Source organism: Sinocyclocheilus grahami, unplaced genomic scaffold, assembly GCF_001515645.1.
Source record: "Sinocyclocheilus grahami isolate Dianchi unplaced genomic scaffold, SAMN03320097.WGS_v1.1 scaffold97.1, whole genome shotgun sequence".
In the NCBI taxonomy this organism is placed as follows: domain Eukaryota; kingdom Metazoa; phylum Chordata; class Actinopteri; order Cypriniformes; family Cyprinidae; genus Sinocyclocheilus; species Sinocyclocheilus grahami.
This window is the reverse complement of record NW_015505276.1, coordinates 469,196-481,439: the sequence shown is the minus strand read 5'-3', so window position 1 is coordinate 481,439 and position 12,244 is coordinate 469,196. Positions and strand designations below refer to the sequence as shown.

General features: G+C 36.1%; 2 protein-coding genes across 2 annotated transcripts in view; one reads left to right on the top strand and one right to left on the bottom strand.

Annotated features, from left to right (window-relative positions):
* Nucleotides 1-296: 296 nt before the first annotated feature.
* On the bottom strand, nt 297-5,592 carry LOC107587929 (UBA-like domain-containing protein 1). Its single transcript, XM_016275893.1, has 3 exons — nt 5,326-5,592; nt 4,934-4,987; nt 297-1,454 (listed from the first exon to the last, which is right to left on the bottom strand). The coding sequence occupies exons 1-3, from the start codon at nt 5,431-5,433 to the stop codon at nt 1,158-1,160; spliced, it is 459 nt and encodes a 152-aa protein (XP_016131379.1). The 5' UTR covers nt 5,434-5,592; the 3' UTR covers nt 297-1,157.
* A 2,604-nt stretch (nt 5,593-8,196) lies between these two features.
* Nucleotides 8,197-12,244, top strand: part of LOC107587980 (E3 ubiquitin-protein ligase MGRN1-like) — a 7,739-nt gene continuing 3,691 nt past the window's right edge. The window contains exons 1-9 of the mRNA XM_016275965.1: nt 8,197-8,802; nt 9,043-9,161; nt 9,321-9,409; nt 9,568-9,714; nt 11,047-11,164; nt 11,374-11,440; nt 11,679-11,722; nt 11,824-11,871; nt 11,980-12,048. Coding sequence (XP_016131451.1) covers nt 8,715-8,802; nt 9,043-9,161; nt 9,321-9,409; nt 9,568-9,714; nt 11,047-11,164; nt 11,374-11,440; nt 11,679-11,722; nt 11,824-11,871; nt 11,980-12,048 — 789 coding nt within the window. The 5' untranslated portion in view covers nt 8,197-8,714. The remainder of the gene's footprint in view (nt 8,803-9,042; nt 9,162-9,320; nt 9,410-9,567; nt 9,715-11,046; nt 11,165-11,373; nt 11,441-11,678; nt 11,723-11,823; nt 11,872-11,979; nt 12,049-12,244) is intronic.

Genomic DNA, 12,244 nt, shown 5'->3' with positions numbered 1-12,244 from the left:
GTTGTATACTAACCAACTTTAAATATATCATACACCATAATTTATCATAGACAAAAACTCATAGTACTCATAGTATTATGAAATTATACATGTATATTGTAATAAATATATGTATATTTTAAACTCAAATATATAAAAATGAGAGCTCAACATCAATGTAATTATGTTCAATGTATGGAACTTGATCAGTGGGTCCATGTAATAATTTACCATGGTATAACAGGTTGACCCCAATTACATTGCAAGGAAAACAGACCAGCAAAACAAAATCATGTAAATATTTTACTACACAAACAGGAACTACTCCACCAAGCGTTGTGCAATATATATACAATATTTATTTGAAAACACAACAAATAGGAAATAATAACCATCACATAGTCCACAAATATTGTGGAGGCAGTGTGAACAGTTACAGGGAGATGTTAGGTGAAAAGAAATCGGAGGAATATATTCTTGCTTAATATATTTAAATAGGGATTTGAGATAAAAACAAATGTCCTCAAAGTGCTGAGCAGAACCAGAGTCCAATGTTCTGGGTATAAAACAGTTCTTATACCATTATTTTAATATAAAATGCCAATATAGTTAATTAAAGTCATAAAGAAGTAAAAAAAAAGACCAGTCCAAAAGATCATGCGTTTTCTGCAGTAAACCTGTTGATTAAAGAAAAAAAATAATTCCGTCATCATTTACTCACCCTCATGTCGTTCCAAACCTGTGGAACATTAAAGAAGATATTTTGAAGATGTATTTTGTCCATAAAATAAAAGTTAAAAGGTTCAAAAATGACACGACGGTGAGTAACTATTAGATCCACTGCAGGTGTTTAGTACACAGTCCAAAATAGAGTATTCACTATTAGTTGAGAACTGACAATATTCAGTAACACATTCATTTGTCTGAGGTTTTCTGTGAATATGCTACATAATTACTCATTCTGTCCATCTTTTTTTGGTTATCGCCAAAAGAAAAGCAATTTAAAAGAGTCCCAGATCTCCTGTGACCTCAGAGAAGAGGCCACACTCTGTTCCACCACCGTTCACTGCAACCCAGCGCTCTCGCCGCACTGTTTTACCTCCACAACTGCCGAAGTCTTCAAGAGGAAGATCCATCCTCCTCTTCCTGTAAGGTGTGATGGCTAATTAAAGCAGTCTCTATCTCTCGGCCTCCATGACGATACTAGAATGCTCAGCGGAGGTTTGCTGAGTCACAGCCGCCGGCCAGCCTGGTGAGGGTGCTTGGGGCATGAGCGGACCTGGAGTCCATCGACCCTGGTGACCAGGGGTTGCCGGAGGGCTCATGGCCCAGTTGGTGTGAGGAGCTGGTGACGTGGCCATAGAAGCGATGGGACTGCTGTTGCCGAAGCTCTCGGAGGCTTTAAGACGAGAGAACATGGCTAGGGCATCTGGGAAGTTGGGGGGTGTCGCTGGTGTGTTGGCTGGAGTGCACATCTGGAAACAAAGAGAGAACCAGTTTAAATCTGGCAGGGGTTTGACCCACAACCGTCAGTTTCAACAAAGCAGATTTTTTACAACCATGTACTGGAGAATTTGTAGAATTCCAGTCACTTTCTGAAACAAGGAATTGAGGAAGTTCTTGAAATGTGTTTGTGACTGAGGATGTAGACCTCTGGACAAACAGGACATGATACAATAATGATTGGCCACCTCTCCTGAATAAACGCCAGACCTGATGCACTGACACAAATGTTACTATAGCAACGTTTAGTCTTTCAGAGGCCAGCTTTAGGAAGATAATCAGTGAAAAACAATACCTATGACATCTTTTGTGACATGTTGTGCTCCGTTGTTAAAAACATTAGAAAGAATTGAAAGAATCTAGACTTCAAAGACTTTTTTTATATACGGTTTATACAGTTGGTCAATCGCAACACTGTATTCAAATATTGTTTTGTAATGAATGCTAAACTGTATACATTATTACTTTTATTTGAGGATGTAGACCTCTGGACAAACAGGACATGATACAATAATGATTGGCCACCTCTCCTGAATAAACGCCAGACCTGATGCACTGACACAAATGTTACTATAGCAACGTTTAGTCTTTCAGAGGCCAGCTTTAGGAAGATAATCAGTGAAAAACAATACCTATGACATCTTTTGTGACATGTTGTGCTCCGTTGTTAAAAACATTAGAAAGAATTGAAAGAATCTAGACTTCAAAGACTTTTAATATACGGTTTATATACAGTATATATATTTTATATACGGTTGGTCAATCGCAACACTGTATTCAAATATTGTTTTGTAATGAATGCTAAACTGTATACATTATTACTTTTATTAAGCAAGGATTGTTAAATTGATCTAAAAAGTGACAGTAAAAAGATTTATGTTACAAAGGATTTCTACTCGAAAACACTGTTCTTCTGAACTTTTTTGTTCATCAAAGAGTCCTGAAAAAATATGTCTTGGCTTCCTCAATTATTAAGCAGCACAACTGTTTTAACACTGATAATAGTAAAAATGTTTCTTGAGCATCAAATCAGCATATTAGAATGATTTCTGAAGGATCATGTGACACTGAAGACTGGAGTAATGATGCTGAAAATTCAGCTCTGATCACAGGAATAAATAAAACTTTAAAATAGTATATTGACACAGCCATTTTGAATTGTTATGACTGTTTTTACTGTATTGTGCTTAAATACTGCATGGGTGAACATAAGAGACTTTCAAATACATTTAAAATGGAAAACAAATCAGTACTTGATCAGTACTATAACTGATTCTCTCGGGCAACCGATTTCCTGAATACCTGGGATAGTTTCCCATATCATGCCACAATAAAATAAAAATGATAAAACCATTTAAGTGCACATTAATATTTCAAGTCAAGAACGTTTATTTAGTAAATAGTTATGTAAAAAGTTGATTGTTAAATCCACTTTAAGCAGTTATTTCACTCAGCAGCTCTGAGGGCTTTCATAAATACTCACTAGGGTTTGGTTTAGTTTCTGTAGATGGCAAAACTATGCCAGTACACAGGCAAACATCAGATTTGTCCATTGACAGTAATTTAAAACTAGCCATGTCTGATAAATATATTTTGTAAATGATGTGTAAATCACAAGTATATCATTATATTCTAGCAGTGGATCAAGGATCAGCTGGTTTATATCAGCAATCAAGTTCCACCAACTGCACCGAAAACCCCTCACACATCCTGGGACATCCTTATATGACAATAATAATGAGACCTTGAAAGTGAAAGCTGCATGTGTAAAGGCTATCTTTTTTTTTAAAAGTTATTTTTATGCCTTTTTTAATGAGATACGACAGTAGAGAGATGACAGGAAAGCACTGGGAGGAGAGAGGGGAGCGGGATCGGCAAAAGACCTTGAGACGGGACTCGAACTCGGGTCGCCGTGAGCACAGTTGCGCACTAACCACTCAAACAATACCCTGTCATTCGAAAGTGTAACAGTGCTCTCCTGTCACAAGTCACACACAGATCATTCTTGCAGTATAAGGCTACGTTTACACGACAAAGTTTTTTCCCTTGCGTTTTTAAAAAATTTCAAGTGTACACGACAACGTTTTCAAAACGATTCGCGTTTACACATATCGGAAAAACACATATCCAAAAACGCTGTATTACGTATGCCAGGCCAGTAGTTGTCACCTTGTTAGTAAACAGTACCTGTAGGAAGTGACGATTATATGTTGTATATGATGCATCTCCACTGTTGGTTGTAATATTGGTGAAGTAAATCCACACTTTGCTGAAGAAGCGTTAGCAAACTCTTGAGTTTTGGGTGTTTACACGGAAACAATAACGGTGGCGTTTTCAAACACTTGCACCTTGAAGCCCGTTTTCAAAAATATGCGTTTTCAGTCCCCAAAACGCCATTGTCATGTCAATGAACAGGCAAAACGCATAAAAAGTTTTCCATTTTTGGCTGAAAACGTGTAAATGGCCCCTAAATCACCCGTCTTCTCACACTCTCAGGGGCCCAAACATTTGAAGCAAATATAAACACGCCCACGCCCACCAACCTTTCACCTCATTTTTTTATAATCAGAATCTGATTTTTGTTTTTTTCGTTTGTCATGTTCGTTGCTTAGATGTACTGTAAGACACTGGCAATATATGAATGAAATGTATTATTACACTTGTTGTTAGTAATTATAAACGCAGTCAGTCGCGTGACGCTCGAGGCGTCACCATAGCAGCGCCCATAAGGGTGCGACCCGCTCCCTGAAGAATAAAGCAGCCTTTTCTAAAATACTGATATGAGTCCAAGTCGTGTGGGTGTACACTGTGCCTCATTTAAATATTGCATCATTTTAGCGATGCTCATTTTATGAAGTAAACCTTCTTAATTAGCAAAAACGAGTATGAGCGTTGTAAGTGAGAAGCAAATGAGGTGCTTTCCAAGGGTTAACTCCATTTGATCCGCTTTGCATGTGGCCGGTAGTATTACTACTTCTAGGTAATTCCAAACAAATTCCTTTGATTTCAAATATCTGCTAGAAAATGTCAAATGTGGGGGTATTTAAGCAAGCGAGGTTTTGAGCATGCTACACTGCGTTCCTATCGTAGCGATCTAATTGATTTAGTACCGGTGTAAACAGCGCCGTGTCAAGCGCGTGTTCTCTGTTTCCTGGAATCGCCCTCCCCCACAACTTTGGACACGTTTGCAAAAGCGCAAGTCCCATGAGTCCAGATTATTTTATCATCTTAAATATTAACATATTTAATTAACTACCTACGGGAGATTATATGTGCTTAAACGACAACGTTGCGAATTTTAAATGACATAAATGTAGCCTTCGCTAGAAACATGTCAGCCTGTGTTTATTTTTGTCCGACTCGTGGTTTCAACATGGCGGAAGTCATAATAACAGATATGAAAAACTATCAATAAACGACAAAAAAAAAATATATATATATATATACTCACCATTTGATGGCTGTAAGGAATATTAGCCTCTTGGAAAAATGTACTGAGAGCAGTCTGCAACACCATAATAAAAGAGTTATAAGTACATTAATTCATAAATAGTCGAGGACGTAAGCAAATGTGTATTGGAGGGCTTTGAACATAACATTAAACATACCTTTATAGACTTTTCATTTCACTGAAGCCAATATTTTTAATTCCGTTTAAAATAATTTATTATGTATTTCAATGTCTTATGTTTAGATTGACTGTTGTCTGGTGCTTGTCTCGCATGATTATAAATTATGTCTATATATAAATAAACTAAAAAGTTAATCATAGTGATTTGTGCAATTTTTTTGCTGTGCCACAAGACGTTCAGTTTGATGTGCCAGGCTAACAAACAAACATACCTCAAACTGCCAGTGTGAAGCTTGTAGAAGCTGCTTTGCTTGATCTGCCGCACATCCGGCTGTAAGAACAAACTGATTTATCATAACTTGATGCCTTAGCTCGTCCATATTTAGTGATTTCTGTGATCTTTCTGATATTTAGTGATCTGAGTGATATCGTCAGTTTCAAAGTTTTAGCTTGCAGTTTTTCAAAAACGCCGCACTCAAACATCAACTTGTCGACTGGAAACAAAAAAAATGTTGTGAGTTCAGTTGAGCCGTCCTACTTAGCGCCCACTGATGGACAACTGCAGTGAGCGTCAGAGAGGGACTCTGGGATTTGTAGTCAAGGATGCAGAAATGAGAGCCTGTTTAATCCAACAAGACAGACATTTGGTTTCCATGCATATGACATTTATGTTAAAGGGATAGTTCACCCAAAAATGAAAATTCTGTCATTAATTACTCACCCTCATGTCGTTCCAAACCCGTAAGACCTTCGTTCATCTTCTGAACACAAATTAAGATATTTTTGATGGAATCTGAGAGCTGTCTGACCCTCCCATAGACAGCAATGCAACTGAAATGTTCCCAAGTCCAGAGACGTAGCAAGGAGATCGGTAAAATAATCCGTGTGACATCAGTGGTTCAACCATAATTTTTACGAAGCTACGAGAATAATTTTTGTGCGCAGAGAAAAACACTTTATTCAACAATTTGTCTCCTCCGCATCACCCTGGTGCCATTTTGGAGAATATCAGCTGAACGTAAACATTTTTTAGTATTGTTCTGTGTCAGCTGCGTCACATGGATACGCTGTTTCTGTTCAGATCAAATCACAACAACGTGGGAAACAGATCTGGCGTGATGCAGCTGACACAGAACAGCATACACTGTTTTATGTCCAGCTGATACTCTCCAAAATGGCACCAGGGTGATGCGGAGGAGACGAATTGTTGAATAAAGTCGTTATTTTTTTCTTTTGCGTACAAAAAGTATTCTCGTAGCTTCGTAAAATTATGGTTGAACCACTGATGTCACATGGATTATTTTACCAATCTCCTTGCTACGTCTCTGGACTTGGGAACATTTCAGTTGCATTGCTGTCTAGGGGAGAGGCAGACAGCTCTCAGATTCCATCAAAAATATCTTAATTTGTGTTCAGAAGATGAAAGAAGGTCTTACGGGTTTGGAACGACATGAGGGTGAGTAATTAATGACAGAATTTTCATTTTTGGGTGAACTATCCCTTTAAATTTTTACAAACATACTTTACATCAAGGTCTCACCACTACTGGGATTTATCATTAGTTTTCCGTCATCTGTTCGACATTCTTCACCACATCCATCAATATAATAAGTAAAATTTAGCATTGTGTCCTCAGATCAAATAAACAGTTTTTGGCATGCTCATGTGTATTGTGGTTGTTTGTGTTGTCCTTAATACCTTTCTTAATGGCCGTGTTACTTGCCTTAAATTACCTAAATTTGTCTATATATTCAAAATAGCATTGAAAATGTGGGTATAAATAAGTAAACAATTACACTTGGAAGAGTTATATTTGAAGAAAGCACATAGTTTGTGCTGTGAATGAGCCTTAAAATGCTAAATAATGTCTAATTTGTAATTACAGTATATTCACAGTTTGAGAAAATGAAATGATTTTTGGTGAATAGTATATTACAACCAGTTAGAGTCAGACATAATAATAATAATAATAATAATAATATATGTTCAGTTAGAGAGATCTTGGTCATTTAAACAAGTTCCATTATTTTTGTAGCTATTTTATTTATTTATCTGCATTTTATTTATTTTCAAAATCTTGATGTGTGGTGGGTTGGGGGGAGGGGAGTAATAGTTGTTATATACATTTTCTTGTTTGTTGTAACATATATGCTATGTATTCATAGATAATAACAAATGTGATTTCAATTATATTTTGACCACTGAACAAGGAAATGTCCCTTCATTTCATAAATATGGTCATTTTACTATAACTGTAAGCAATGCATCACTGCTGCCATGAGGATTTTTATGTATTTTACATACAGTTACAGTTAATTTACATTTAGTCATTTAGCAGACACTTTTATATTACTAATATATTTAAACATATTACTGTCCATGTCTCAGTGAGATGACAAATGAAGCCTGTGTTGTCTGCATGATTTGTATAGCCTAATTTTAGAACATTTCTACCATTACTTTGGCACAGTTACACCTGTTAACAGAACTCTTATTCGTAATGTAGAAACATTCATTTTCTGTAGAGCTGCTTTGAAACAATGTGTATATTAAAAGGTGCTATACAAATAAATGTGAATTGAACAAAACTTGATGCATTTTTTTCTCCTCTCCAGATCAGTATGGAAACCATACATGCACACTCCTTTCTGTGAGTGACTGGAGCCCTCCCATGCAGCACAGCAAACTATAGTGGAGACTGTTCAAGGACAACATGCTTTATAGTTTATTATAAATGTATAAATCGATTGCTGTAAATAAGTGCATAACAAAAGTCAACATACATCAAATATATGATTAAATGTGTAAAAATGTTTTAAGTTGTTTTAAATTGGAATATACTACAAATATATGTTTATATATTAATAACTGAGGGGTGCACAAGAATCAAAAACATTGAACAAGATTAGTTTTCACTTAATAAAATATCTTCATTTATTTGTCTCTCCAACTCAATGTATTTCAATTGCCCGCTATGAACTTCCTGGAACTATTTGAGGTCTACGTGAGTCACGTGACGATCGAGCGTTTTGGACTTCTCTCTCTTTCCATGGCTCTGGGTCGGCTCAGCCAATCGCAGAAGCTTGTGCTCTTTTGATTGGACGAGCATACGCTTCTCGTGACGAGCTCAGCCAATCACGGGGTTTCGATATGCTACAACCGTCTCGGGGTCGCCTCGCAACAACGATTTCCGTTTGTTGTGTTTTCACGAAGAAATCGGCTGTTGTACTTTAGAGGAAACACCAAGGACAGAATTATCTGCAGGTCTTTTATCTTGCCTTTTACAATTCACTTTTGTGTGTTTAAGTGCCTGTTCGCCTCTTGTTGTTTTAGTGGGTACCAGTTCGTGACAGGCGAACAAACTAGCTAACGTTAGGTGCTGGCTTGCTAGTCAGTTAGCCAGTGTGTCAAGCCTGATCCAGCTGACTGAACTGAACATCCCATAATACGACTGTACGAGACACATCTGATCCGACTCAGAAGAACAGAAATGCCGATCAAACACATGTCATGTTGATTTGAACAGTTTGTCGGTTCGGAGCCGTTGCTGTTATTGTTACGCGGCTAAGGTTAGCTGGTTAGCTGACTTAACCAGCCGTGTTGCTGTTGTCGTGCACATTTAATAACCGCTAGTTTGTTCTGATCGGACTGTGGTGGAGAAATGGGTTCAATTCTTAGTCGAAGAATCGCTGGTGTTGAGGACATCGACATCCAGGCCAATTCTGCATACAGATATCCTCCAAAATCAGGTAAGACTGACTGCTGTGATACAAGGCGACGTTCATGTGCTCTTGTCTTGTAAGCACTCAGTTAAGCTCCCATTAATCTAATAATGATGTAATTCAAAATCCATATGAAAAAGGATCAGCTATGTACAAATTTCAATACCAGTGTAAACGACGACAAAGGATGCCTTGACGGAGGGTGTTATTGTTTACACGTTTTGTTAGAGGTGTCAGATTATATAATTACTGTTTTCCTTCCCCAAGGAAACTATTTTGCCAGCCATTTTTTCATGGGAGGAGAGAAGTTTGACACTCCTCATCCAGAGGGTTACCTTTTTGGAGAAAACATGGATCTCAACTTTCTTGGTAACCGCCCAGTGCAGGTACATCTGAATTTGGAAGGTTTTGTGGTGTTTCCACTGTCCTTGTCTCTTTTTGATGAATTCAAAAAGATAAACTTGTGTTGGCTTTAGATAAAAGCGTCTGATAAATATGAATGGTTTCCTTTATTTCATATTTTGTTTTTGCCTTACCTGCCACAGTTTCCCTATGTTACTCCAGCACCCCAAGAGCCAGTCAAGACATTGAGAAGTCTTGTCAATATCAGAAAAGACTCATTACGATTGGCCAGGTACTGATTCAGGATTGCTATATGAAATATAATCATTCATATCTTGAGAACAAATGATCTCAGTTGAGTTGGTGCTGTGTGTAGTCACGTTTATTCTGTTATTGATGCATTTGCTTTTAAGTAATGTTGCATTTTCATTGTCAATTGTATGATTCTAGGTATAAAGATGATGCTGATAGTCCTACTGATGAAGGCACAAAACCAAGGGCCTTGTATGGAGTGGAGTTCACCTTTGACTCTGATGCGCGAGTGGCCATCACTATCTACTGTCAGGCTTTTGAGGAGTTCTCCAATGGGATGGCAATGTAAGGACAGTTACACGTTTAATGTTGCTATCAAATTAAAGTAGCGACAGTTTTTATTTTTCCATACTGTGATGCATGTTTGAGTGTAACTAATTATACAAAGAAAAAATGTTGGTGTGTTTTGATTTGTGATTGATTGGATTTTAAGGTGTGGCCATTGCAGATTAATGTAAGCTTGCAAGGCTGGGTTTAAGTGCATTAAATAATTGGAAAATTCCTTTTTACCATAAGGTTTAGTTATGACATTTTAAACATGATTAAATATTACAAGGTCAAAAATAAAAAAGCGAACAAAAAAGTGAACACATACTTGGATGAGTTGTTTACAATATGATCTGTAACAAGCATTTAGAAAATAGACTTTATTCTAATACAAAAAAAAATCCCCATTATCCATGTTAAATCAGTATTGTTGTTTTCAAAAGAACAGTTGCCATTCATTGATGCTATTGCAATTTATCACCAGTGTTAAAAGTAATTATGTATTATTAAAGTTCATATTGTGTTATTTGTAAGTAATTGTCTGTTATGTGATGCATGTTTGAGTGTAACTAATTATACAAAGAAAAAATGTTGGTGTGTTTTGATTTGTGATTGATTGGATTTTAAGGTGTGGCCATTGCAGATTAATGTAAGCTTGCAAGGCTGGGTTTAAGTGCATTAAATAATTGGAAAATTCCTTTTTACCATAAGGTTTAGTTATGACATTTTAAACATGATTAAATATTACAAGGTCAAAAATAAAAAAGCGAACAAAAAAGTGAACACATACTTGGATGAGTTGTTTACAATATGATCTGTAACAAGCATTTAGAAAATAGACTTTATTCTAATACAAAAAAAAATCCCCATTATCCATGTTAAATCAGTATTGTTGTTTTCAAAAGAACAGTTGCCATTCATTGATGCTATTGCAATTTATCACCAGTGTTACAAGTAATTATGTATTATTAAAGTTCATATTGTGTTATTTGTAAGTAATTGTCTGTTATATAATGTTGGGGATATAAAACCATCAATCATTTTTAAAAGTGGAGATATTCAGGGTCTTTCAGCAGCTCATTTTTAGTGTAAGAATACCAGTTTGTAAAGAGATAGATTACATAACCCTTTGAGTAACTCTTGTTTTGTGCAATTGTTCTTGTTTTGCTTTACAAGTTCATTTGGAAAGCTGTGCATGTGCAAAAACTTAGTAATTGCAAAAGAGAATATACATTTAAATATGGAAAATCTCTGTAAATGTAATTATAATCTGAAGTACCTGAATGGCATTATTCTGAAAAAGTTTTTTTTATGATATTTGTGCACTAACAGTATATTTCTCGTCTTAAGATACAACCCAAAAACCCCTGCATTGGTCTCAGAAACCGTATATTACAAAAGGGGGGTTAGCCAGCAGTTTACCCTTCCATCCTTCAAGATGGATTTCTCTGAATGGAAGGAAGAAGATGTAAGTATCTTCAGTCTAGCTCAGTGCTGTCACTCTCCTCTGATGGTCAAATCCATACGGGCTTCTAAGATATTGATTTGACCTCTCTGCATTATTATTTTGCACATAATGAAAGGCAAGATCAAGCAAATCCAATAAAATGAAAATGACTTTACGTTGGAAAATGTAAATTATTTGACCTCAGTTATGCATTTCTCTTCTTTTTGTAGCTCAACTTTGATTTAGACAGAGGTGTTTTTCCTATGGTGATTCAGGCCGTGGTTGATGAAGGAGATGGTATGTTGTCAGGACTTTATTATAGTAGAATAGAATATAAAAGATTAAATGATTTGCTCTAACACTGTCACATCAGAAATGTCAATAAATCTCTTGACACACTACACTGGCTTTTTGCTGCTCGGAAGGGATGTGATTTATTGCGCGACACTTTAACAATATTTCAAAAGAGAACCAATCAGTGTGTTTGTTTAGCGTTGTTATGAATCTGCATTTTAATTGTAATCATTTATTTCAGATTGTTTGGGACATGCCCATGTACTGCTGGCAGCATTTGAAAGAGTGAGTTGAATTTGATGTCATGTGCACACTTTCTGAAAGGCTTATTTGTAGCAGTTGTGTATTTGTGTATCATGTTTTTTTGTTTTTTTTTACATTTACAGCATGTTGATGGCAGTTTCTCAGTCAAACCTTTGAAACAGAAACAAATAGTGAGTGTTGATTTCCATTTTGTCCTGTTTGTAGCATTACTCTACCAAGTAGAGATGGTAATGTGTTCATAATATTTTTTCCCCTAAATATCTGCTTGTTCACCATAGGTGGACCGTGTCAGCTACTTGTTACAGGAGATTTATGGAATTGAGAACAAGAACAATCAAGAGACAAAGGTGAAAAGATGATTATTGAAGTTCATTACATATTCTATATATATATATATATATATATATATTAGTGCTGTCAAACGATTAATCGCATCCAAAATGAAAGTTTTTGTTTACATAATATATGCATGTGTACTGTGTATATTTATTATGTATATATAAATGCACACACATACATGTATATATTTCAGAAAAATATGTT

Bases quoted from the DNA above. Each gene is read 5' to 3' on its own strand.
- LOC107587929 (XM_016275893.1), bottom strand. From the start codon at position 5,433: ATGGACGAGCTAAGGCATCAAGTTATGATAAATCAGTTTGTTCTTACA. The intron at 4,988-5,325 runs GTATGTTTGTTT...ATGGTGTTGCAG, and splicing joins CTTCACACTGGCAGTTTGAG to ACTGCTCTCAGTACATTTTT. The intron at 1,455-4,933 runs GTGAGTATATAT...CTTTGTTTCCAG, and splicing joins TTCCTTACAGCCATCAAATG to ATGTGCACTCCAGCCAACAC.